Source organism: Oncorhynchus keta, chromosome 3 (assembly GCF_023373465.1).
Source record: "Oncorhynchus keta strain PuntledgeMale-10-30-2019 chromosome 3, Oket_V2, whole genome shotgun sequence".
Lineage (NCBI taxonomy): Eukaryota > Metazoa > Chordata > Actinopteri > Salmoniformes > Salmonidae > Oncorhynchus > Oncorhynchus keta.
In genome coordinates, this window is record NC_068423.1 from 9854830 (window position 1) to 9877958 (window position 23129).

At 42.4% G+C, this 23129-nt stretch overlaps 2 protein-coding genes across 17 annotated transcripts in view; one reads left to right on the top strand and one right to left on the bottom strand.

Annotated features, from left to right (window-relative positions):
* Positions 1 to 7575, bottom strand: part of LOC118365752 (ankyrin repeat and fibronectin type-III domain-containing protein 1) — a 287901-nt gene extending 280326 nt beyond the window's left edge. Inside the window, exons 1-2 of one of the 2 annotated variants that reach the window (XM_052488465.1) lie at positions 7408 to 7575; positions 2532 to 2598 (exon numbers count right to left, since the gene is read on the bottom strand). In XM_052488465.1, coding sequence (XP_052344425.1) covers positions 2532 to 2548 — 17 coding nt within the window. In that variant the 5' untranslated portion in view covers positions 2549 to 2598; positions 7408 to 7575. The other variant, XM_052488464.1, reaches the window with a different exon arrangement.
* Positions 7576 to 18930: 11355 nt separating this feature from the next.
* The window catches only part of capn15 (calpain 15), a 69559-nt gene continuing 65360 nt past the window's right edge, over positions 18931 to 23129 (top strand). For 2 of the 15 annotated variants that reach the window (XM_052488477.1, XM_052488473.1), the window contains exon 1: positions 18931 to 21590. In XM_052488477.1, coding sequence (XP_052344437.1) covers positions 21412 to 21590 — 179 coding nt within the window. In that variant the 5' untranslated portion in view covers positions 18931 to 21411. The remainder of the gene's footprint in view (positions 21591 to 23129) is intronic. The other 13 variants (XM_052488484.1, XM_052488482.1, XM_052488488.1 and 10 more) reach the window with 8 other exon arrangements.

Consider the following 23129-nt stretch of genomic DNA (forward strand, 5'->3'; position numbering starts at 1 on the left):
CTCTCTCTTTCTGTGTCTCTCTGTCTCTCTCTCTCTCTTTCTGTCTCTCTCTCTCTCTTTCTGTGTCTCTCTCTGTCTCTCTCTTTCTGTGTCTCTCTCTGTCTCTCTCTCTCTGTGTGTATGTGGTGTATAGTGTATAGTGCAACCTCATCGTTAACGGAAACATGTCTGCAGGGGGAATGAGGGAGAGATGACAACAATCACTGACATTTCACTATTGATACAATAGACCCGGGAGATGTGTTCGGTATCATGCACACACATCATAAATTGAGGAGTGCTGATGGAAAAACACACACACACACACACACACACACACACACACACGCACACAAACACGTCAACAGTACAGATGAAGGATCTCCTTTTGATCACCCCGTCGCAGGAAATGGTAACCTTGTCGTGTGTTTGAGGCTCCTGAAGTTTGCCATTTCCATTTTGAAAAGTCACAATTGATTTGTCTATGAAATATAATCCACGTAACAATTCACATTTCCTGTTGCTGTAGAATGATGTTCCTGCTGTAGCAAACTAGCTCAAATTAAGATCCTACATACGTATGGTACATTCGTCGATTCTCTTAGGACATGCCCTTTATTACAATAAGGCTTAGCCTTCCCATGCAGACACACAATGCCGTCTCTATGTTGTTATCAGCATCGAGTAGTTGTTAGTTGTGAAAGGGGAAGGGAGAAAAGAGGCGCATGTTAAAAACCTGAGAGGATACTTCCCCATTTCTCTCATCTAATTATACACCTAAGCTTTATTCACTAGGGAACACATATTTATGAATGGAACTACACAGAGTGCACAGCTAGAAAGGGAATCAGTTCTTCTGACAGTTGATCATATGGGAACCCTGGTTGTAGTAGGTAGGTTGGGGGGGGGGGTCAGGCTGCAGAGGGTGTGTGGATTTGTGGTTTTGCAGAGGTTGTTTAGACACTGTGAATGATCTATGTGAGGGAGTTCAATGGTGACCGTGTGGAGATTGAATGAAGATTGTGTGTGTGGGTTGTGAAGGCATCGTGAAATCGATTTTAAGATTGGCTGTCAAGGTTGGTTGAACGTTGAAATCAGGTTGTGTGGCAGTTGTTTGCAGAATAACAGGACATACAGTTGCACAGCAGACGTGTGGAGTTTGTTTTGGGGGAGTCAAGTAAAAACGTCAACGAAAGCATAAGGTTGGTCAAAGGTTGTACAAAGGTTGTCAGCAAGCTGATCATGTCAAAGGTGTTTCTGAAGCAATAAGGCCTTGGGTATACAGTATCTATCAGCTCTGTCAGGATCCAGTGCCATGGGCAACTCAGGATACTCCACAGAGTACGAAAGGCTTTACAGATCAGCTCCACATCGCTATCGGCAGACTTTTACATGTAGAAGGCTTCCTTTCTACAGACAGCTAGCTTATCAATCCTCCGGGGCATCACTCTCTGCTTTTGCTGACTCTACAGCGTTCAGAAGAGAGTGATTACATCGATGTGTGTGTGTGTGTGTGTGTGTGTGTGTGTGTGTGTGTGTGTGTGTGTGTGTGTGTGTGTGCGCGTGTGCATGTGGCATGTGAAAGTCAACCAACAAACTCGACAGCAGGCACTCTAACTTTTTGGAAAGGGTTCACTCTTCTAATGGCTAAAAATACAGCAGGATTAGCTATTCAAATGCACAGACACGTTTGTCTGGAAACCTCTTAGTCCCCAACAAGATCAGTCCCAAGAAAATCATCAGAGAGACAAGTGAAACCATGAGACACAGAGCATCTGTTTACAAAAACATCTGCCAAAGACATGAGGTCCTGCAAAGGGACTCCTAAAATATGTTTCCCTTGGTCGCAGATCTAGGATCAGCTTTTCTTCCCTGAATACTAACAGTGTCTCGGGATAACTCCATCCTTCTCCTATATGAAAGGCAGCAATAGAACCAGGAACTGTATTCAAAGCTGATACTAGATTAGCCCCCCAGGTTTTGTTTGGACTTGTACACATCGCCACGGGAAATAGGGGTACTGAGGATGATGCAGCACCCACTGAAAAAAATCTGAACTAAAATGTTTCACAAAAAGTAGTGCACTGGGCCTTATGTAGTGTCGTGCTTACGAAACATATATAATCCCCCCCCTACACAAATACAACAGGATCCACATGCTCCCTTCACTTCAGTCAACACATGAATCCAGATCGTAAAGAACCGTTCAAACAAGCAGCAAGAACCACAAAGGCTGTTTATTCAAAATGAGTCCTGCATTTGCACTCGCTTTGGACCTTGTAGCTGGAGTGGTGTTTAACCACAAAATAAGATGTCATACTATCCATATAGCCTACTGGTGCTATGAAATCACCAACAGCGTGGTAGTGCGCAGATCAAATGCTTTCCCAATCCTGATTTTACGCCTGCAAAGCACATGGCAACAACACTTCCAGTAAACTGCAATAATGAGCTCATGAAGGGGGGAAATGACCCAAAAAGAGGCAGGAATTCCTCTTGACAACATACAATAACACACACGCATGATGAAAGGAAATGGTCAGCTCTCTTACCCTATGAGGTCCTCCATTCTGGCTCCTCCGACTCCCCAATTTGCACTCTTTACAGTGAAACCATCACCTACAGAGAAAACATTTTTGCAATTTAGCAGATGCTCTTATCCAGAGCAACTTTCAAGAGCAATTTTAAGTGCCTTGCTCAAGAGAGCATAGTCGGCTTGGCGATTCAAACCAGCAACCTTTCGGTTAGTGGCCCAACGCTCTTAACCGCTAGCGTACCTGCCGCCTCTTGCAGTAGCCTGCAGTTGGCTAATATATTTAACCAGCTACTGTACCACACACCTGGGATCGATTGAGTGAGCTTGGTGGAAGGGAGGGGGCAAGGAACTCATTACGTATGCAGTGTTCCGAAGGGTGCGGTGAGGGATGGGTGACGGAGGGGTGTTGTGGGAGGGTAGGCGCATCTCTTTCACTCTCACCTTGTCACATGTCATCTACAGAGGAGGCTCCATGAAGACTTCTGTGGCTCAGCTAACTCACACATATTTCTCTCTTTCTCTCTCTTGCTCTCTGAGTCTCTTTGTCTGTCTCTCTCTCTCTCATCCACACTCTGTGTCTTTCCTTCTCTCTCTCTCTCTCTCTCCAGGGCCTCCTAAATCCTCTCAGATCTTGGTGTCTTGGATTTCAAAGCTGTCCAGAGGCCTTGTGATTTAGTGGAGTAGTGGCCTCTCTGTTCCCTCACTGTCCTGTATGCTCTCTATGTTATTTTCCTCCAATGTTCTGCCCTGGGCCTCCTCTCACATAGAAACTATTGGATATCAATAATGGAGGTGGAGATGAACCCAACAAGGGCTGGGATTGTCAAGTGCTCTTAGTGGTATGTGATGATCACATAAAAGCTCTTTCCTCTCCAGTGCTGAGTCCTACATAGGCCTAGTGCTTATTGTGCTTGGATGGTCGATATGGTAGATTGTTTATTGGACATTGATATTAGAAGGATCCGACCAGTAGTTAGTTCAGAGTGGGTATGAGGAAACGCTAAATATACACACACGCTCGCACATACACAAGTCACACACAAACACATCTATGACACATCCAAAGACACTGCCCATACACTTACGTAAAATTAGCAAAAAAATAAACGTCCTGTTTTCAGGACCATGTCTAGTAAAAATCTAAATAACTTCACAGATCTTCAATATAAAGGGTTGAAACACTGTTTCCCATGCTTGTTCAATGAACCATGAACAATTAATGAACATGCACCTGTGGAACGTTCGTTAAGACACTAACAGCTTGCAGACGGTAGGCAATTGAGATCACAGTTATGAAAACTTAGGACACTAAAGAGGCCTTTCTACTGACTCTGAAAAACACTAAAAGAAAGATGCTCAGGGTCCCTGCTCATCTGTGTGAACGTACCTTAGGCATCCTGCAAGGAGGCATGAGGACTGCAGATGTGGCCAGGGCAATAAATTGCAATGTCCGTACTGTGAGACTCCTAAGACAGCGCTACAGGGAGACAGGATGGACAGCTGATCGTCCTCGCAGTGGCAGACCACATGTAACAACACCTACACAGGATCGGTACATTCGAACATAACACCAGCGGGACAGGTACAGGATGGCAACAACAATTGTCTGAGTTACACACAATCCCTCCATCAGTGCTCAGACTGTCCTCAATAGGCTGAGAGAGGCTGGACTGAGGGCTTGTCGGCCTGGCGTAAGGCAGGTCCTCACCAGACATCACAGGCAACAACGTCGCCTATGGGCACAAACCCACCGTTGCTGGACCAGACAGGACTGGCAAAAAGTGCTCTTCACTGACGAGTCGCGGTTTTGTCTCACCAGGGGTGATGGTCAGATTTGTTTTTATTGTCGAAGGAATGAGAGTTACACAGAGGCCTGTACTCTGGAGCGGGATCGATTTGGAGGTGGAGGGTGCGTCATGGTCTGGGGCGGTGTCTCACAGCATCATCGGACTGAGCTTGTTGTCATTGCAGGCAATCTCAATGCTGTGCGTTACAGGGAACACATCCTCCTCCTTCATGTGGTACCCTTCCTGCAGGCTCATCCTGACATGACCCTCCAGCATGACAATGCCACCAGCCATACTGCTCGTTCTGTGCGTGATTTCCTGCAAGACAGGAATGTCAGTGTTCTGCCATGGCCAGTGAAAAGCCCGGATCTCAATCCCATTGAGCACGTCTGGGACCTGTTGGATCGGAGGGTGCGGGATGGGGCCATTCCCCCCAGAAATGTCCGGGAACTTGCTGGTGCCTTGGTGGAAGAGTGGGGTAACATCTCACAGCAAGAACTGGCAAATCTGGTGCAGTCCATGAGGAGGAGGTGCACTGCAGTACTTAATGCAGCTGGTGGCCACACCAGATACTGACTGTTACTTTGGATTTTGACCCCCCCTTGTTCAGAGACACATTATCCCATTTCTGTTAGTCACATGTCTGTGGAACTTGTTCAGTTTATGTCTCAGTTGTTGAATCTTGTTGTCTTCAGACAAATATATACACATATTAAGTTTGCTGAAAATAAACACAGTTGACAGTGAAAGAATGTTTCTTTTTTTGCTGAGTTAACATAAAACACACTTCGTGTTTGATTAACTTTAAAAAAGCAACAAACCTAGAATTAATCTCTATTGAAATATTTTTTATTTCCGACGCCACAGAGCTTTCCCAGTTCTGAAAACATACCATGAATATGATTAATAATATTATGCATGTATTTATTCAGCATAATTATTCTGTAAATCGTTCACGGCCACAGCACCTGCTGAAAATTGGGTTTCGGTATTGACACCCATACGCCCCTAGCACAGTTATAATAAAAAGGTCAGTGTCCCAAAGGGCATGCTATTCCCTACAAAGTGCACTGGTGAAAAGTATTGCACTGTATAGGGAATAGGGTTCCATTATGGACGAGCCCACAGTAAACACATATTTCCTATACATGTCAGACTCCATTTGAACCCTTTTTAAAAAAAAAACTGTGAATGCACTTTTTGGAATCAACCAAGTCATTTGATTCCATTAAAGCACATAGAAGCTATAACCAAGGGGATCCGTTTGGGGGCGATTGAATCGAGTTCAGTGGACCCAAATGGTCGAAAAGGTTTTCCAATGCAAAATGAACATTAACACATTGGACAGGTTCCTGTACCCCTGCCTTTGTTTTAACTCGTTTTTCCTCGTTTCATGCCTACTAAGTGCAACCATATTCTTCTGACAAAGCGTCTTAGCTATACCCTACCGTCTCTCCATAACCCAAGTCATCTACATTCACGCCTTAGCTTCCACCTAGTCATGCATGCTAATAAATGCTGTAACTTGGGGCAGTGAGTGTCTACAGCCTGCCTATGCCATCAAACATGCATAAGTAACAGATGTATCTTTGATGTATTCATTTTGCCAGGCCTCTGTCTGTGACTCTGTGTTTATGTGCGTATCTGTGCCTCACGGGCGATCGTATAGCTGGAGAGAGGCGTCATTGCGTGCTCTGACATAGAGGCAGGGGAGCAAACAGCATGTACACAACAGCCTTGGATTTTCAAGTGATTTAGTCTTCCCGGAGAGCAAGTTGGCGTTTAGCACTGTAAGTACTTCTTAAAATGTCCATCGGCAATGAGACAGGTCGTGTTGCATTGAGGAAAGCACTGGAAAACTCGTAAAAGAATAAAACTTATCAGACTCAGCTGAGCAGAGCAGGGGATTCATATCCTGTTTATGACTTTGTTACAGCCATCAAATTGGATACAGGTCGGATCCGTGCCAATTATGACATCGTTTTATGAAGGACAAAGGAAAGCCCCTTGTGAACTGGCATCCTCTCACGTGAGTCCATAACCCTGTAATCTCAGCGAACCTCCCACCAGACACACACACACTCACAAACACACACACACCTCTGGATTTCCTTTTTCCTCCAAGCAGCTAGCCCAAACTCTTTCCTGGCCCTATTGTAGAGGCTGTCACTTCCACATGTGTGCTGGCTATTAACAACAAGAGACTGTCTGCCTAAAAGCATCCCTTTCCTGACTAGCGGGGTCACAAGCTGTCTCAGTCCCACAGAAACACAGGACACACCTCACTCAACTATTTCCTTAATCCCATTCCCTACTAACCCCTTAACCTTAACTGCTATTAACCACTATTAACTACTTATTTACATAGAAAATAACAACTCATTGAATAAAGCTATTTGCAAGTGGTATAATTAGGGCCATGTGTTGTTGAATAAATGGGCTACAACAAGAGTCAAACATCAGCAAGTGCAGCTGGACAGAGAAAAAAAGATTCATTTTGAGAACCTAGCTAACACCCAATAGAACGTTTGTATTTAAAGGATTTGGCGTCATGAACCATGACATTCCAGACTTCATAGCCAATGAAAGTAGACTTAGTTTGTAGTGAGAGTGGATTTGTAAACTGCCTAGAATGGCAGTAGTTGAATAGAAGTTCAACGCAGTAAGCCGCTAACAAACGCGCCATGCGCTGTTTCCGTAGCATTGTCATGACAACAGTGTGTACGCAGAGCTACTGGCATTTGAAAACAATACACACGCTAAAACACCGAATAAATTACTTATGTAATTAGTTGCTTGGTCTAAAACATTGGAGCATAGGCTACATTTGAAATGTATAAACAGTTCATAGTTTTGGATTGTCAAACAAAGGCAGAACAAGTGCACTGTCTTTCAAAGCGACACGGGCAAAAAGAATGTGTTCCAATCCCATTTCATCACATTCACATACCTTCTTCACAAAGAAGTCTTCCAATCCAAGTGGCTAACTCCAGTCCAGACCGTTTTAGAATGTTCGTTTATTTAGGCTACTTTACAGTCAAATAAAGTCAAATAAATATCCACTGCAGAATAGCTGTCATATTACTCCAAAAAAAGTACACTTACCATGGCACTAAGAGACATGTGAAAATCAAGTCTAATTTTCTCCGCCCAGTTTCTCTCATTCATTATTCTTCAGCCCGCGTTTCATCCCCTGAAAGGATTGCTCGCTCCGCCTCACTTCACTAGAACTCCGCCGGAACAACGTTTCCCGAAACACATGGGCCCTTTGATACATTATCGAAAACCCTTATTTTAAGAAAACATGTTTACTTTTAAGTTTGTTTTAATTGCCCACTTGATAACGGAGCCATTTCTAGTATTGAGAAAGAGAGATCTGAAATCTGATTATAAATCCAATGGTTTTAGGACCAGTTCAAAACGTACTACAGTACAATTAATGTAGAATGAATACTATAGCCCCTGTTCAATCTCCCTCATGACACACTTTAAAGTCATAACTCTGACGAACATAATCCTTGAACCCTCCGCGGTTCAAACACATGGAGTGACACCAGCATTAGAGATTATCCGTGCTCACAAATTCTTTCACATGCTATGCAAAAGGGTTTGTGCATTTTACCTTTAGGCCCTACATTGACGTAAAATAAAAGTAGTTTATACAAGGCATGTCTTTGGTTAAATATGTCATTAGCCCTTTCACAGATTTGAGCAAATGTTGATGGCGTAGAAAACCCCAGCACTAATTATACGTATAAACTGTTTATTGATGTTGGATGTCCTCTAACAACTTGTAAAAACAAATACATACTACTAATAATTATTATTTTCTTTAGGCCTATTTCTTTATTCAGGCAGTCAGACAAAATCCTCTGTTGGCATCAGTCCACTCTACACGAAGGGAGATGACTTTTTTTTTTAAAGGCCATGAAAAAAAACGTGTATATGAGTTCAAAGACTGTCATTATAAAGGAGACTTCAAAGGTCTATAATTTACATCTAGTGAATGATAACATTATTACTTTATGATATTAGGCTATTCATCCATGCCTAGCCTACAGCCAGGGACTTTGACATTACCATTTTAAAGAGATATCTTCAACTCGGATTAGCTAAAATGAATTTGAGACCCTGATATGCATGTTACTAGCTCAAGGCATATCATGGGTGTTGACCCTATATCTATTAATAAGTGTGTGGGGGGATCTTGCTGTTACATGTTTATTAATCCAAATGCCAGAACTGAAGTTAGTTCTGGGGGAAAATGTGTTATTCTATTCTACATGTGTCAACTGAGTTGGGAAAAGCCTTGTATTTCTTAAATATGATATCTGTTAGTTTTGTTAGTTTGGTTGAATGGTGCACTTAAGTAAGTGCCACTAGATGACAGCATATGTCTGCAAAAATAGTAGGAATAGGTGGGACAGTTATTATGGCTTTGTTTGTGGGACCCTGTGATTTTAAAATAACATGCAATGGAATGGAAAATGAACAATGCACTGAATAAGATATTCCAAGAGATTCGATATTTGACTGGTATTTGTAAAACATGTGTTTTATGTGTTTCTGTCAGTGTTGGGGAAGCTACGCTGAAAATCTAGTTTACCAAGCTACCAATTAATTCACACTGGAACAAGTTAAACTACACTAAAGCTACCCTTAAGAAAAACATAGTTTACTTAACTAAAGTTACTTTGGAAAAGTAGTTCACTAAATCCAAACTACTTCATGATAAATTATCATATCTAAATCTGAAATGTCATACTCTATGTATTGCAAGAACAGATCAACTCTGGTGTATGTTAACAGAATGTGTCATTTGGCCTTTTAAACAAAATAACTGTTTCAAGTGAGAATTAAGCAGGTCTGATGCTGAAAAAGAAAGGACATTCTTGCCTACAACAATATTTTATTTTACTTTTGCAAAATAAGTAGTGTGTAGGATACTTCCGGTAGTTATAGTATAGGCTAGTTCCAGTAGTTAGCTACACCGCTACATGTTTTAAAAAGTAATTAACTACTGAAAACACTACTTAGATTTCAATTTAGTTCAACTACCACTAAGCTACTGCAAAATGGAGTTTAGTTTATTTATTTAACCAGGCAAGTCAGTTACGAACAAATTCTTATTTACAATGACGGCCTACCTGGCCAAAACCTCCCTGGACGACGCTGGGCCAATTGTGCCCGCCCTATGAGACTCCATATCATGGCCAGTTGTGATAGCCCAGGATCAAACCAGGGTCTGTAGTGACAACTCTAGCACTGAGCTGCCATGCCTTAGAGTGCTGCGCCACTCAGGAGCCCCAATTACTAGTTGTAGTTCATTCCTCCCCAACACTGGTTTCTGTGGGCTTTTGTTTGTTTGTGGTGTTTTGTGTGCCTATTGATAGAAGGGTGTGTAAACTGATGAAGCCTAATACTTTAGATGTAGTCTACCTGTAACCAATATATAATTATTATTATGTTCAATTCTAAAACAAGAATACCTTAAGTCATTATGCATAACGTCCTCAATACAATAATACACTATGCATTAAACAACGTCAGAAAATAATACAGTGGTATTTTAATAAAATGTCAAATTCAAAATGATGACGACATTTGTGTAAAAAAAAGGGGGGAACGGATATCCGACTTATTAGAGTTGCGGTGTACCAAGGGAAACGTAGTTATTTTGGTCATATTCCCGAATGAACTCTACGCATACTGAACGTAGAAACACAATTAAACTGATTTACGTCTACGAAGAAAACGTACGTTTATTTTGCTTTGGCTCCTTGGAGATTCCCCTTCCTGGTGTTTTTGAGGTAACGTACATGATGACTGTATTCAATACCTAACTCGATGGAGTGGAACGAGAAATTAGATATTAGCTAGTAAAACAAATAGCTTAAGGATGCACCGGAGTGAGGCGGTAACGGTGAACAATGTATTCAGCAGCTAACGCAGATCAAACTGCAATTTCGGATAGAACTTAACATTTGGCTGCTAAGAGAGAAAAGTTAGTACGTTCGACAATCAAGAAAGGAGCAGCTTGTTCTCAACCTTACATCACCAGCTACGTGTTTTGAGGTAAGAATCCTTTCGACCTAGATTGTGTAATCAGAAATGAACTCAAACCTTTGACGATATCGATTATGCCAATCTATATTAGTGGTTGTCTTTGTTTACAATTGTCCCCCGGCTTTCTTGTCTCCCGCTGTCCCGCGTCATCCTATGGGTTGACTATGCAATGATTTCTTGCTGTTACATTGTAGCTAATTTAGCTGTCACGCTGTGCTGCTTTTATAAACTTTGTTGCAAGTTATTTTATTTCCCCGTGGTAGGAACGTGATGGTATTTGGACTAGCCATTGCTCTCCAGCTAAACCTAAGCAACATAGGATATGCTTTGACTCTCTACCTGCCCTTGTGTGGCTAGTCTAGCCCATTCATAGACGCGAACTACCCTTAGCGCCTATTGATGAAGGTGTTTTCTTCTCGTAAAGTACTTAAGTAAAAATACTTGAATGTACCACTTAAGTCGTTTATGTTGTTGTTGGTATCTGTACTATAAATTCATATTTGTGACTACTTTTACTTCACTAATTTACATTCCTAGGGGAAAATAATGTACTTTTTACTCCATACATTTCCCTGACACCCAAAAGTACTTGTTATATTTTGCATGCTTAGCAGGGCATGAAAATGGTCCAATTCACGCATTTGTCCGGAGAACATCCCAGATCAACCCTTCTTCTGCCTCTGATCTGACGAACTCACTAAACACAAATGCTTCATTTGTAAATGACCTCTGAGTGTTCGAGTGAAAAAAAATGGTGCTGTCTGGTTTGCTTAATATATGGAATTTTAAATTATTTTTACTTTTGATGCTTAAGTATATTTTAGCAGTTACATTTCATTTTGATTCTAAAGTAGGCTATATTTAAAATGAAATACTTTTAGACTTTTACTCAAGTAGCATTTTACTGGGTGACTTTCCATTTAACTCGAGTCATTTTCTATGAAGGTATCTTTACTTTTACTCCAGTGTGACAATTGGGTACTTTTTCAACCACTGTACACAGTGTATGGATCTGTAAAATTTGCTACAGTAAGTGTATCTTTTTTTTTTATTCGAAAGATTCTTTGAACGTTTCGCAAGCGATGATTATTGACGTTTCTTAACGTGAAAACAAAGCGTAGGCATTGCAGTTTACACGGTGCCAGCTATGGCTAGGCTAGCTTACCGTAGAGTAGAATCAAACTGATTCCTAAATGGTAAATAGAACCAACATGGTCTAAGGAAGAGACGTTGCCAAATAAATGTATGTAATGCTTTTCCCAATCTATAAGCGTCTTACTCTTTCAAACTGGTGTTCGAAGACTGCACCATAGTCATATTTTGTCTACTGAAAACCGCTTTCTGTTTGAAACCGCTTTCTGTTTGAGAGGGAGCTTGATACATGGAAGAGCAGTCCTTGCTTCAGGGAACATGCACACCACTCTTAAGTTTTATGACAACACTTGTGTTTGTTTACTGTCAGGACAGCATTCCATACTGGCAACCTAAATGCAGGTCATTTCTAATAAAAAAAGGATCCATGAGCACAAACATGTGAAGTTCATAGGAGCATATCAATTGGGTATCAAATGAAAACCAAGAGTCTATATTTATGAGAAATATAGTCATAGATACATTTTTTTAAACCATTTTACCCATCTTAAAATTAGCCAAAAAAATGAAAGGCTTAGATTAGGGATGCACAATATATCGGTAACCTTATCGGAATCGGCCGACATTAGCTAAAAATGGCAACATCGGCCCAATGTCTCGTTTAATGCCGATGTGCAAAAACAACGTAAAAGCTGATGTGCATACCTATATAACATAGGTACATGACGTAATGACGCCAAATAAAATGTAGCGCTACACGTGCAACTCAGCATTCCTAACCTAGTCCACAATGTCTGCTGTGTGGATCGAGTAGTCAACAAGTTGAGCAGTCATTTGAAAGAGTAAGAACATTTCAGCGAGACAACTCAAAGGCGAAATCCATTAATGCCAAGATAATGGAAATCATTGCCCTTGACAATCAACCGTTCTCTGTCGTGGGTGATGTTGGCTTTTGCCGACTGGTCGAGCACCGGTACACACTACCAAGTGGGCTATTTTTCAGATGTTCCCCTACTGGAGTTACACAGTAATAGCGTCACTGCTATTAGCTTCAGGACTGACATTTGGACCAGCGATATTAGCCCCATGAGCATGCGGAGTCTGACAGCACAGTGGGTCGTTGAGGATTTCGTACTGAGGAAAGTCGTATTGCATGCTCATGAATATGCTGGTTGTCATACCGCTGCTGCCATTTCAATGGCATTTGAGAACATGTTTGAAACTTGGAAACATGAACACACTCCTAGCTCCATTCAAAACAACTGACTCGAGAAATAAGCTCACCAACTGCGCCTGCAGCAGACGTGATACCCTCTGTCATGGCATTGAAACGCCTGCTCAACAAAATTGCCGACACATGAACAAGCGATTCGGTGGCATTCTCTCTTTACTGTGTCGCCACCATGCTCGATGCTATATACAAGGACCGCTACTTTCGATGCAGACAAACAGGGTTTACGTGAAATGTTACAGACACAGCTGGACAAGATGGAAACGGACACAGTGACAGTGCGCACCGAGGAAGAGAGGCCACAGACAGACAGAGCTGAAACTTCACTGCTTGACATGTATGATGAAATCCTGTTTGCGAATGAAACGGCTGAACAAATTAACAACAAAACAGCACAGCAAGTAAGTGAAAGAAATAGGTTTTGATTATGTTTTACTGGTCATGGGGACGTACGTAAATGCCAACAAAATAACTTTTTGGTCAGTGTGTGTACGCTTTATTTAACTAGGCAAGTCAGTTAAGAACAAATTCTTATTTACAATGACGGCCTACCCCGGGCCAAATCTGGACAACGCTGGGCCAATTGTGTACCGCCCTATGGGACTCCCAGTCACGGCCGGATGTGATACAGCCTGGATTCGAACCAGGGACTGTAGTGACGCCTCTTGCACTGAGATGCAGTGCCTTAGACCACTACGCCCATGTGTGTGTGTGTGTTAGCTATTTAACTGTACTAGAATGCTTAAAAGGCCACAAAAAATTTTTAATATTGGTTATCGGTATCGGTTTTTTTTTTGCCAAGGGAAATATCGAATATCGGTATCGGCCAAAAATGTCATTTCGGTGCATCACTAGCTTAGATTTCCGGATAAGCAGAGGGGAAAAGGGCATTAGAAAACATCTACCAGAAATTGTCTTAAAGGGCATCAGAAATACATCAAAACACAATGTTAACGTAAAGACCCCTGCCAACTAATATCAACACTTAGATTTAGTTTCGGAGAAATTGTTTACCTTCTGTAAGTTTAATAAATCTTTCCTTGTAATTCAATTCCCAAAAATCGAATTTAAAAAAATATTTTACATTTACATTACATTTACATTTACGTCATTTAGCAGACGCTCTTATCCAGAGCGACTTACAAATTGGTGCATTCACCTTATGACATCCAGTGGAACAGCCACTTTACAATAGTGCATCTAAATCTTTTAAGGGGGGGGGGGGGGGGGGTGAGAAGGATTACTTTATCCTATCCTAGGTATTCCTTAAAGAGGTGGGGTTTCAGGTGTCTCCGGAAGGTGGTGATTGACTCTGCTGTCCTGGCGTCGTGAGGGAGTGTGTTCCACCATTGGGGAGCCAGAGCAGCGAACAGTTTTGACTGGGCTGAGCGGGAACTGTACTTCCTCAGTGGTAGGGAGGCGAGCAGGCCAGAGGTGGATGAACGCAGTGCCCTTGTTTGGGTGTAGGGCCTGATCAGAGCCTGGAGGTACTGAGGTGCCGTTCCCCTCACAGCTCCGTAGGCAAGCACCATGGTCTTGTAGAGGATGCGAGCTTCAACTGGAAGCCAGTGGAGAGAGCGGAGGAGCGGGGTGACGTGAGAGAACTTGGGAAGGTTGAACACCAGACGGGCTGCGGCGTTCTGGATGAGTTGTAGGGGTTTAATGGCACAGGCAGGGAGCCCAGCCAACAGCGAGTTGCAGTAATCCAGACGGGAGATGACAAGTGCCTGGATTAGGACCTGCGCCGCTTCCTGTGTGAGGCAGGGTCGTACTCTGCGGATGTTGTAGAGCATGAACCTACAGGAACGGGCCACCGCCTTGATGTTAGTTGAGAACGACAGGGTGTTGTCCAGGATCACGCCAAGGTTCTTAGCGCTCTGGGAGGAGGACACAATGGAGTTGTCAACCGTGATGGCGAGATCATGGAACGGGCAGTCCTTCCCCGGGAGGAAGAGCAGCTCCGTCTTGCCGAGGTTCAGCTTGAGGTGGTGATCCGTCATCCACACTGATATGTCTGCCAGACATGCAGAGATGCGATTCACCACCTGGTCATCAGAAGGAGGAAAGGAGAAGATTAATTGTGTGTCGTCTGCATAGCAATGGTAGGAGAGACCATGTGAGGTTATGACAGAGCCAAGTGACTTGGTGTATAGCGAGAATAGGAGAGGGCCTAGAACAGAGCCCTGGGGACACCAGTGGTGAGAGCGCGTGGTGAGGAGACAGATTCTCGCCACGCCATCTGGTAGGAGCGACCTGTCAGGTAGGACGCAATCCAAGCGTGGGCCGCGCCGGAGATGCCCAACTCGGAGAGGGTGGAGAGGAGGATCTGATGATTCACAGTATCGAAGGCAGCCGATAGGTCTATTTTCTAATGTCTCTCCCTCATAAGGAGGGAGGATAATGAAAGTTCACAGAATTAACAAGTAATGGTAGACCTAACAATTAGTTATAGTGATTTTACTGATATCAATTTTGTTTGAGTTCTTAAGTGATTAAAACGGGTAATTCTGTTACCGAAGTCTATTCCCCTTTGTCGGTGATTGGTCAACAGTAGGGATTCTTCAGTGTGTTGTTTGTTGTCATTCAACGAGAGACGACTCATTTCCATGAACCTTTTGTTCACTTAAGAAATACTGATTAGTATTTGATTAGTTAGATGTAAAATTCCGCGACTAAGATCTCCGCTGCAAAAACGTCAAAATGAATTACATGTTTCTAGAATGATCTTAGATTAATTCTGACTACTTTGACAAAGTGTATATTTGCTACGGCATCTCAAGATGGACAAACAGTACTATTGCTGCTTTTTTCCCCTCATTTTTCAAGTGAACGTCTTTTAAGGAAGTATTCGAGCACCCTCGTTCAGTTGACCTAGCTGAGTTTGGCTGGGCGCTAGCAGAACCAACGCATGCGGAAGGCTTTACACCTACCCATGAGCCCCCTCTTTCCATTTACTGTAACCAGAATCCTCACCCACTGAGCACTGACCGACATCGGATGTCCAGAAAAGTACATTACAGTATATTGTACTGAACTATACTCTACTTTACTGTACTGAACTTGACTGTACTCTACTGCACTGTGCTGAACTCTATTCTGCTGTGTTCTATTGTACTGCACTGTGCTGCGCTGTGATGTCCAAACTTGTGAAATATGAGGAGAAGGATGTTCATATCCATAAATTGCAACTCTGCGTAGTACAGATCAGGGACCCATGATGTAATTCCGTTACTGGGTATATATCCACAGATTATTTTTTTTTCAAACTCAAGGTTCCATGTCATAGCTGACACCCCATTCTTTCTGATCTTTGAATCTTAATTCAGAGCTGATATTTAAGAGTTTTTTTTGTAAAACGTTGTCAGATAAAAACTAATGATGACACAAAATGTATACAGTTACATATCTAGATATTACTTTTGATGAGATATTGTATTATTTTGACATTATCGCAATATTATTTTTGTGCTAGTTGGCTGCACTTTTATTTCCATGACTGATTTCTCATGGGCTCATGGGCTCTCTCTTGTCCCCCTGCAGGAGACATATGGTTGAGCAATATGTATGGTACATCGAATCTCAATAAATTCACTGTATCGAATTGCCATACATATAGAATCGCAATACATATCGTATCGGAACCAAGTTATCGTGATAATATCGTATCGTGAGGTCCCTGGCAATCCCCAGCCCAAATAAAAACCTGAGGGAGATTTTAACTGTAATTCCATTGCCATGGTTTGCATCTTCAGTTTTTCCACGCAATTAGTTTTTGTACATTTTTCATTGGAACTTGTTAGAAGTAGTCCTTGTGCATAGAGTTGTGTGGTTTGTTGAACTTTGTTTGACATACATTTGAAAGTAAAATGGGGGAAGTGTGTTATAGACTGTAGCTTTTGATCAACACCAATGTCAATAGTGTTATATTATTACATTTCATACAGTAGAGCTTTACTATGTAAATGATCCAGTAGTTCTGACTCGTCAAACCAGTTTGGGTTCTTCTTTCAACATGTGTGACAAAACAGGAAGAGGCCTTCTACAGAGAGGCATAACCTTTCCTTGCCAGGTACACACGCACGCAGTTCCAGTTATCAGACAAGTATGGGCCAGCCAATTCACCACTCCCTGTTCTATTAAACAAAATGGCCTATGTGTTGCAATGGTGAATGGACTGTGTGTGCTGCTTCCTATTGCTTGCTATGTAGCTAATGATTTACCTACTGTTTTGCTGTGGAAACCAGACTGGAGTGCAATTGTTGTGTCCTAGAGGTAGTCTAAAATATACACTATAGGCCTATCACTTTTTCAGTGTTTTCTACCAAGGAATATTGTGAAGAGAGGAAGGGAGAAATGAGGTCAAAGTGGTATGGAGGGAAGAATAAAGGACGAGAGGAGTGGAAAGAGGAAGAAAGGGAGATTCGGGAAGTTGAAGGCTTATCTCAGCAATGTGAAGGGACAGTTGAGCAGTGATTGGTGGTGCTGTTCCACACTGGCTTATTAACCCTTTATTGACACATGAAAGCCGTTTTCCCTTTTTAAATACTTTTTGAGCTTTAATACCTCTTCTTTCATTTTCACAGTTTATGATAAGTAGCCTAGCCTCCTGTAATTATCATATAATAATACAAATAGGCTACAGTATGTAGTGTTATCGTACTCATGTCCGGTCTCGAAATCACATATTGTGTGTCTCGTTGTCGGACACATTTTTACTTTTCTTGACACGGTCTCAGACAGTGAGGACTGTAATTTCTTCCCTGGACCAACAGAGTAAAAAATGATTTAAAATATATATATATTGTCACATACACATTTTCAGCATCCATTCAGTCAGTGCATAAAACTTCTTCGCCTGGCCAGATGTCCATGCTCCTTTCATGACACATTTTTTTTATCGCCTATTGAAACTTGGGCTTCCTACTTTACTCGTAACATTACTGTCCTTTACTTTCATTGAAAAATATCCTCAAACTTTGTCGGGCTTGTCAGAAGTTTCTTGGAAGGGAAGAATCAGGGAAATTGTTTGAAAGTTGCACAGTCACTATTAGTAAGGGAAGACCGGGGAAGTTATATCATATTTTGTCTTTTTATCTATACTGAACAAAAATATAAATGCAACAATTTCAGCGATTTTTACTGAGTTACAGTTCATATAAGAAAATCAGTAAATTGAAAGCAATTAAGCCCTAATTTATGAATTTCACATGACTGGGCAAGGGTGCAGCCATGGGTTGGCCTGGGAGGGCATGGGCCCACCCACCCACTGGTGAGCCAGGCCCAGCCAATCAGAAAAAAGCCTTTTTGTTGGGAAAAACTTGATTATAGACAGAAATTACTCCTCAGCTTCATTATCTGTCCAGGTGGCTGGTCTCAGACGATCCCTTAGGGGAAGAAGCCAGATGTGGAGGTCCTGGGCTGGCGTGGTTACACGTGGTCTGTGGTTGTGAGGCCGGTTGAACGTACTGCTTTAAAACTACATTGGAGGCAGCTGATGGTAGAGAAATTAACATTCAATTCTCTGGAAACAGTTCTGGTGGACATTCTTGCAGTCAACATGCCAATCGCATGCTCCCTCAACTTGAGACATCTGTGGCATTGTGTTCTGTGTCAAAACTGCACATTTTTAGAGTGGCCTTTTATTGTCCCCTGCACAAGGTGCACGTGTGTAATGAGCATGCTGTTTATTCAGCTTCTTGATATGTCACACCTGTCAAGTGGATGGATTATCCCATTTTTGCACAACATTTTGTGCATATGGAACATTTCTGGGATCTTTTATTTCATCTCATGAAACATGACACCAACACTTCACATGTTGCGTTTTATATTTTTGTTCAATATGTTATAGACCCGTTTGGGTTAATGGTAATTTGTAGAGTGGTTCTCTATTTGCCCTCAGCATGCATTTTGTTCAGCAGTCTGAATGTCTGAAGAATCCATATGTTCTTCTGAAATATGGATACACAACATCTCCGGTCTTGGTCTTGAATCGGGCTCGCTTTAGGTGGTCTCGAACACAACACTGACAGTATCAGTCCTGCTACTGAGTAACACTTGATGGAGCGTTTTTATCAGTTTTGATCTCTTGAATTAAGCCTTTCACTTTCTCTGCCAACATCCTAATGCGCCTGCGCGCTGCTTGACTCGCTGTCATTCTCTGTTAAGAAGAGATTGCATCTGCATCCGCTGCACTTATCAGAGAGGGAGAATTATATATATTTTTAAATATAATGCAATGAAAACAGCCCCCGGTGCAAAACATACAGTGGGTCCAGGATGGAGCATTGCAGTATGGGTAGTAATTTATTTCTGAAGCGACGACGGGGCGGAAGCGAGGATGTTTCCTAATAGAAGTCAAAGAGGATCATCATCATAAAACACTGGAATTATGAGCGCACGAGAATGGACCGGGCAGAAGACAGTGGAATTTGAGTCTAAAATCAATTCTGGATGAGACTGTTTAGTACCATTTTCACGTTTTTAATAGTCTGATATGTCGACTCTGGCATGATGAGTCCCTGCCCTCAATACAATTTAGTCAGCTCCGGAGTTAGTCACTGGAAACTGGCAGATTGCTACAACTGTAGCCTACATGGTTTATTCTGAATTCGCCTCTGTTTTGCAGCCCTGGCACTGACGGTAATTCGATACATTGTTAAATGCCTTTGTAGGCAACGCTTTACATTGTAGTTAACTACATTGTAATAAGCAAGACTGTATTGGCATGAATGAAATATGTTTAATCTTCACTATTGGCGCAGCTCATTTGATAGTGATAGGCTGTGAGCCTTTACATAGCTTTTTATGTCGATAATGCATATACGTGAGACTGAATAAATTAAGTGTGGTATTGTATTCGCGTGTTAGAGGCACCAGGCAGGCTACAGTTTTTGTCTCCATGGGAATACAAAATGCATGTGCATATAATTAGACTTCACGCCTTCATTGCACCGGAATGCACCATCGTAGTTCCCCTGGCATAGTTAGCCTCCTCGCTATGACAGGTTGGCACACATAAAGCCTACTGTATACAAATGAACCACCAGACCGCTGCATCATCGATGGGATCAGACTAAAAATAAAGCTGCGAATAGGCTACCCAGACTGCGGGACGGAAACCGGGATCATCTCGCGTTTCGTACGGTGGACGCACCGGCAAAGGACTGCAGACCATAACGGGACACTCCGCTATAAAGGTCGCACGTGTCGAATATTTAGTAGAACTTCTCTTTGGATTGGGACTGCCTAGGAACATTAGCCATATTTCATTATGTGTTGTTCGTGTTCTTCCCTGCGCTTTATGTAGGCCTGCATACACATTGTTTGGGTTTTGTTCAATTTCAGTTCCCGAAGTTCATGTTTGTTTTCATGTTATAATAGCTATTAGGGACATTGCCTCAGTCAGAGTAGCCTAGTTGTGAAGAGTGCGACATTTTGTAAGCACTCAGTATCCCACATTTCAGCCACTAAGAAATGCAACGGGGTGATTTGAGCAATATTCTGGGTAATCCGTTTTAGCAGCTGTGGGCAAGTGTCGAAATTTGAAAGATGAGCTTTGGATACCAGAGCTTCAGTCAGTGTGCCAGCAGTGCCTGCACACAGAGAATCACTCGGGACAACAAGTCAACTGAGACAGTAGACTGAGACTGTGCTTCTCAGATAAACATTACAGTGAAAAATAATACGACATTAAAGGACTTATTGGTTTAGTGTATTCAGATTTTCTTTTGATTTAAAAGCTTATTCAAAGCCATATAAATAAATAACAAAACTAACCTCCTATTTGACAATAGCAAAATCACTTGGTTTGTTATCCATGTCATGGTTTGTCCTTTAATTTGACATGAATTAATTCTGGCGCAAGCAAAACCAAAACCAACGCCCCAGACCTCTGCCAGTCACTTTTCAGTTCATTTTTTTGGTAAAAACGTTTGATTCCTTTTTTGTCAACAAACAAAAAAACATTCCAGTGCCTCAACTTTGCTATATTATCTCAGAGATGTCGATTGACGGAGGACCCGGTCATGTTTGTGTGTGCTCCTTCCACTGCCTGTGTCTGTGTGTGACAAAGGTTTCAAGCATGATGGATCAGGCATGAGACTGCATACGCGAGGGAGGAACACTGCAAATAGTGCAGAAGGAATAGTTGAATGACACTCCAGACAACATGGCCCAGAGAGTTAGTTAAGAGGCCTACAAGTCTACGACAGAGAAAAATTGGTACCCACTACAGAGAAGAGAGGAGTGTGAGTTATTTCCTGGAGAAAGTGTCAAATTGGAATCAGTGCCCGAGGCAAGCAATTACAGTTTGTATTGAGCACTTCCTCCTCGCTGTGGGAAATCCACCCTGATCTGGAGTTTGAAACGTCGTGTTTCACTTGTTTTTTGAATACCCTCGCTTTGATTTCCTCATTATTGCCTTTCTATTTGATTTTTTTGGGGATATAGCCATCTTCAAGCACACTTGGAGTCACTTCACAGGATGAAATCCATCCCTTTTTGAAATGGGGATTGCTTTTCGAATTGTGCCAGTTGGAAATTTGTCAGGACTGAGAACACATGAGCAGGGTTTTCACCCAGCCCTAGTTTCCCCCATCCCCCACCCTTAAACTGTCAGCCTGAGATCGAGACACAAGGCACTGTCACTCCGCTCCTCCCCGTCCCGCACATTTTGCGGGTTCAAAGGGTGAGAACCCAAAGTAGACTTCAAAAGGAGGATGGGGAGTTCTGCCTCCTCTCTCACCGCGGAGACCGAGTCGGACCACGGCTTCCGGAGCACCCCGTACCCGTCGTCGCCTCCTATGGGCTGGCTTAGGAACAGCCACAGCAGTCCTGTGTGGGGCACCACCTTCATTACGCGCCAGCAGCATCTGCCACCTCCACACAGAGAGCGCAGGTAAGAGCCAACACTTCACTCCTCAGTCCACTGCATCTTGGCGAGAGGGCCAGACTGGTCAGGCCTGTTGATGGGCAGCAAGGAGAGAAATTGTCCATGCTCTGTAACACTTGGGCTTGTATTACACAGGGACTGCTGTTACCGGGAGCAGAAAGAGTGAGAATAAAGGACAGATAGCTAGCTTTGTTGTGCAAATCACAACATTGTGATAGGTGTTGTGTGTTGTCTTTGAGTGGTATCCTAAGGGTGTTTTGTTATTTTTAGTGTGGCAATTCTCAGAGCACACTCAGATCCACTCTAAATCCAACACCTGCCGCTGCCCTATACAGATGTATTGTAGACTATTATGTCATATTCAAGCCTTTTCAAAAAAATATTTTTACATGCACTGACAATATTGCAGTATCATTAAATCTGGTAAAATATTATCCAATCAAAACTATTGTTCCACCACCAAATTTGATCTAATCATAGTTCCACTTTAATGTTTTATATCCAATATGATATCCAAAATCCACTTAAGCTGGATTTGACATCTGACAATCCCGCCTCTTAGTACCTCCCTCTTCAACTCTATGTGCCGAATTTGAGGAAAAGCTGATTGGATCGGTGTGCCAAGTTGATTACACCCATGGAGTGACCCGGACACAAACTCTCTCGCCGGGTTCTTTGGGGAGCTCGTACAGTGGGGCAAAAACATATTTATTCAGCCACCAATTGTGCAAGTTCTCCCACTTAAAAAGATGAGAGAGGCCTGTAATTTTCATCATAGGTACACTTCAACTATGACAGACAAAATGAGAGAAAAAATCCAGAAAATCACATTGTAGGATTTTGAGTGAAAACCTCCTTCCATCAGCAAGGGCATTGAAGATGAAACGTGGCTGGGTCTTTCAGCATGACCATGATCCCAAACACACCGGGCAACGAAGGAGTGGCTTCGTAAGAAGCATTTCAAGGTCATGGAGTGGCCTAGCCAGTCTCCAGATCTCAACCACATAGAAAATCTTTGGAGGGAGTTGAAAGTCCGTGTTGCCCAGCAACAGCCCCAAAACATCACTGCTCTAGAGGAGATCTGCATGGAGGAATGGGCCAAAATACCAGCAACAGTGTGTGAAAACCTTGTGAAGGCTTACAGAAAACGTTTGACCTCTGTCATTGCCAACAAAGGGTATATAACAAAGTATTGAGAAACTTTTGTTATTGACCAAATACTTATTTTCCACCATAATTTGCAAATAAATTCATTAAAAATCCTACAATGTTTTCTGGATTTTTTTTCTCATTTTGTCTGTCATAGTTGAAGTGTACCTATGATGAAAATTACAGGCCTCTCTCATCTTTTTAAGTGTGAGAACTTGCACAATTGGTGGCTGACTAAATACTTTTTTGCCCCACTGTATTATGGCAAATACTTTGGAGGGCTCCCAGACTAGACAACTGTTGATTCCATGCTGTCACCTTAGTTTGCGAACACTCACTACACCTGGCTCTGTTGTTTGACCTCTGTCGGTACCTGCCGTCCACTAACAGATGGCC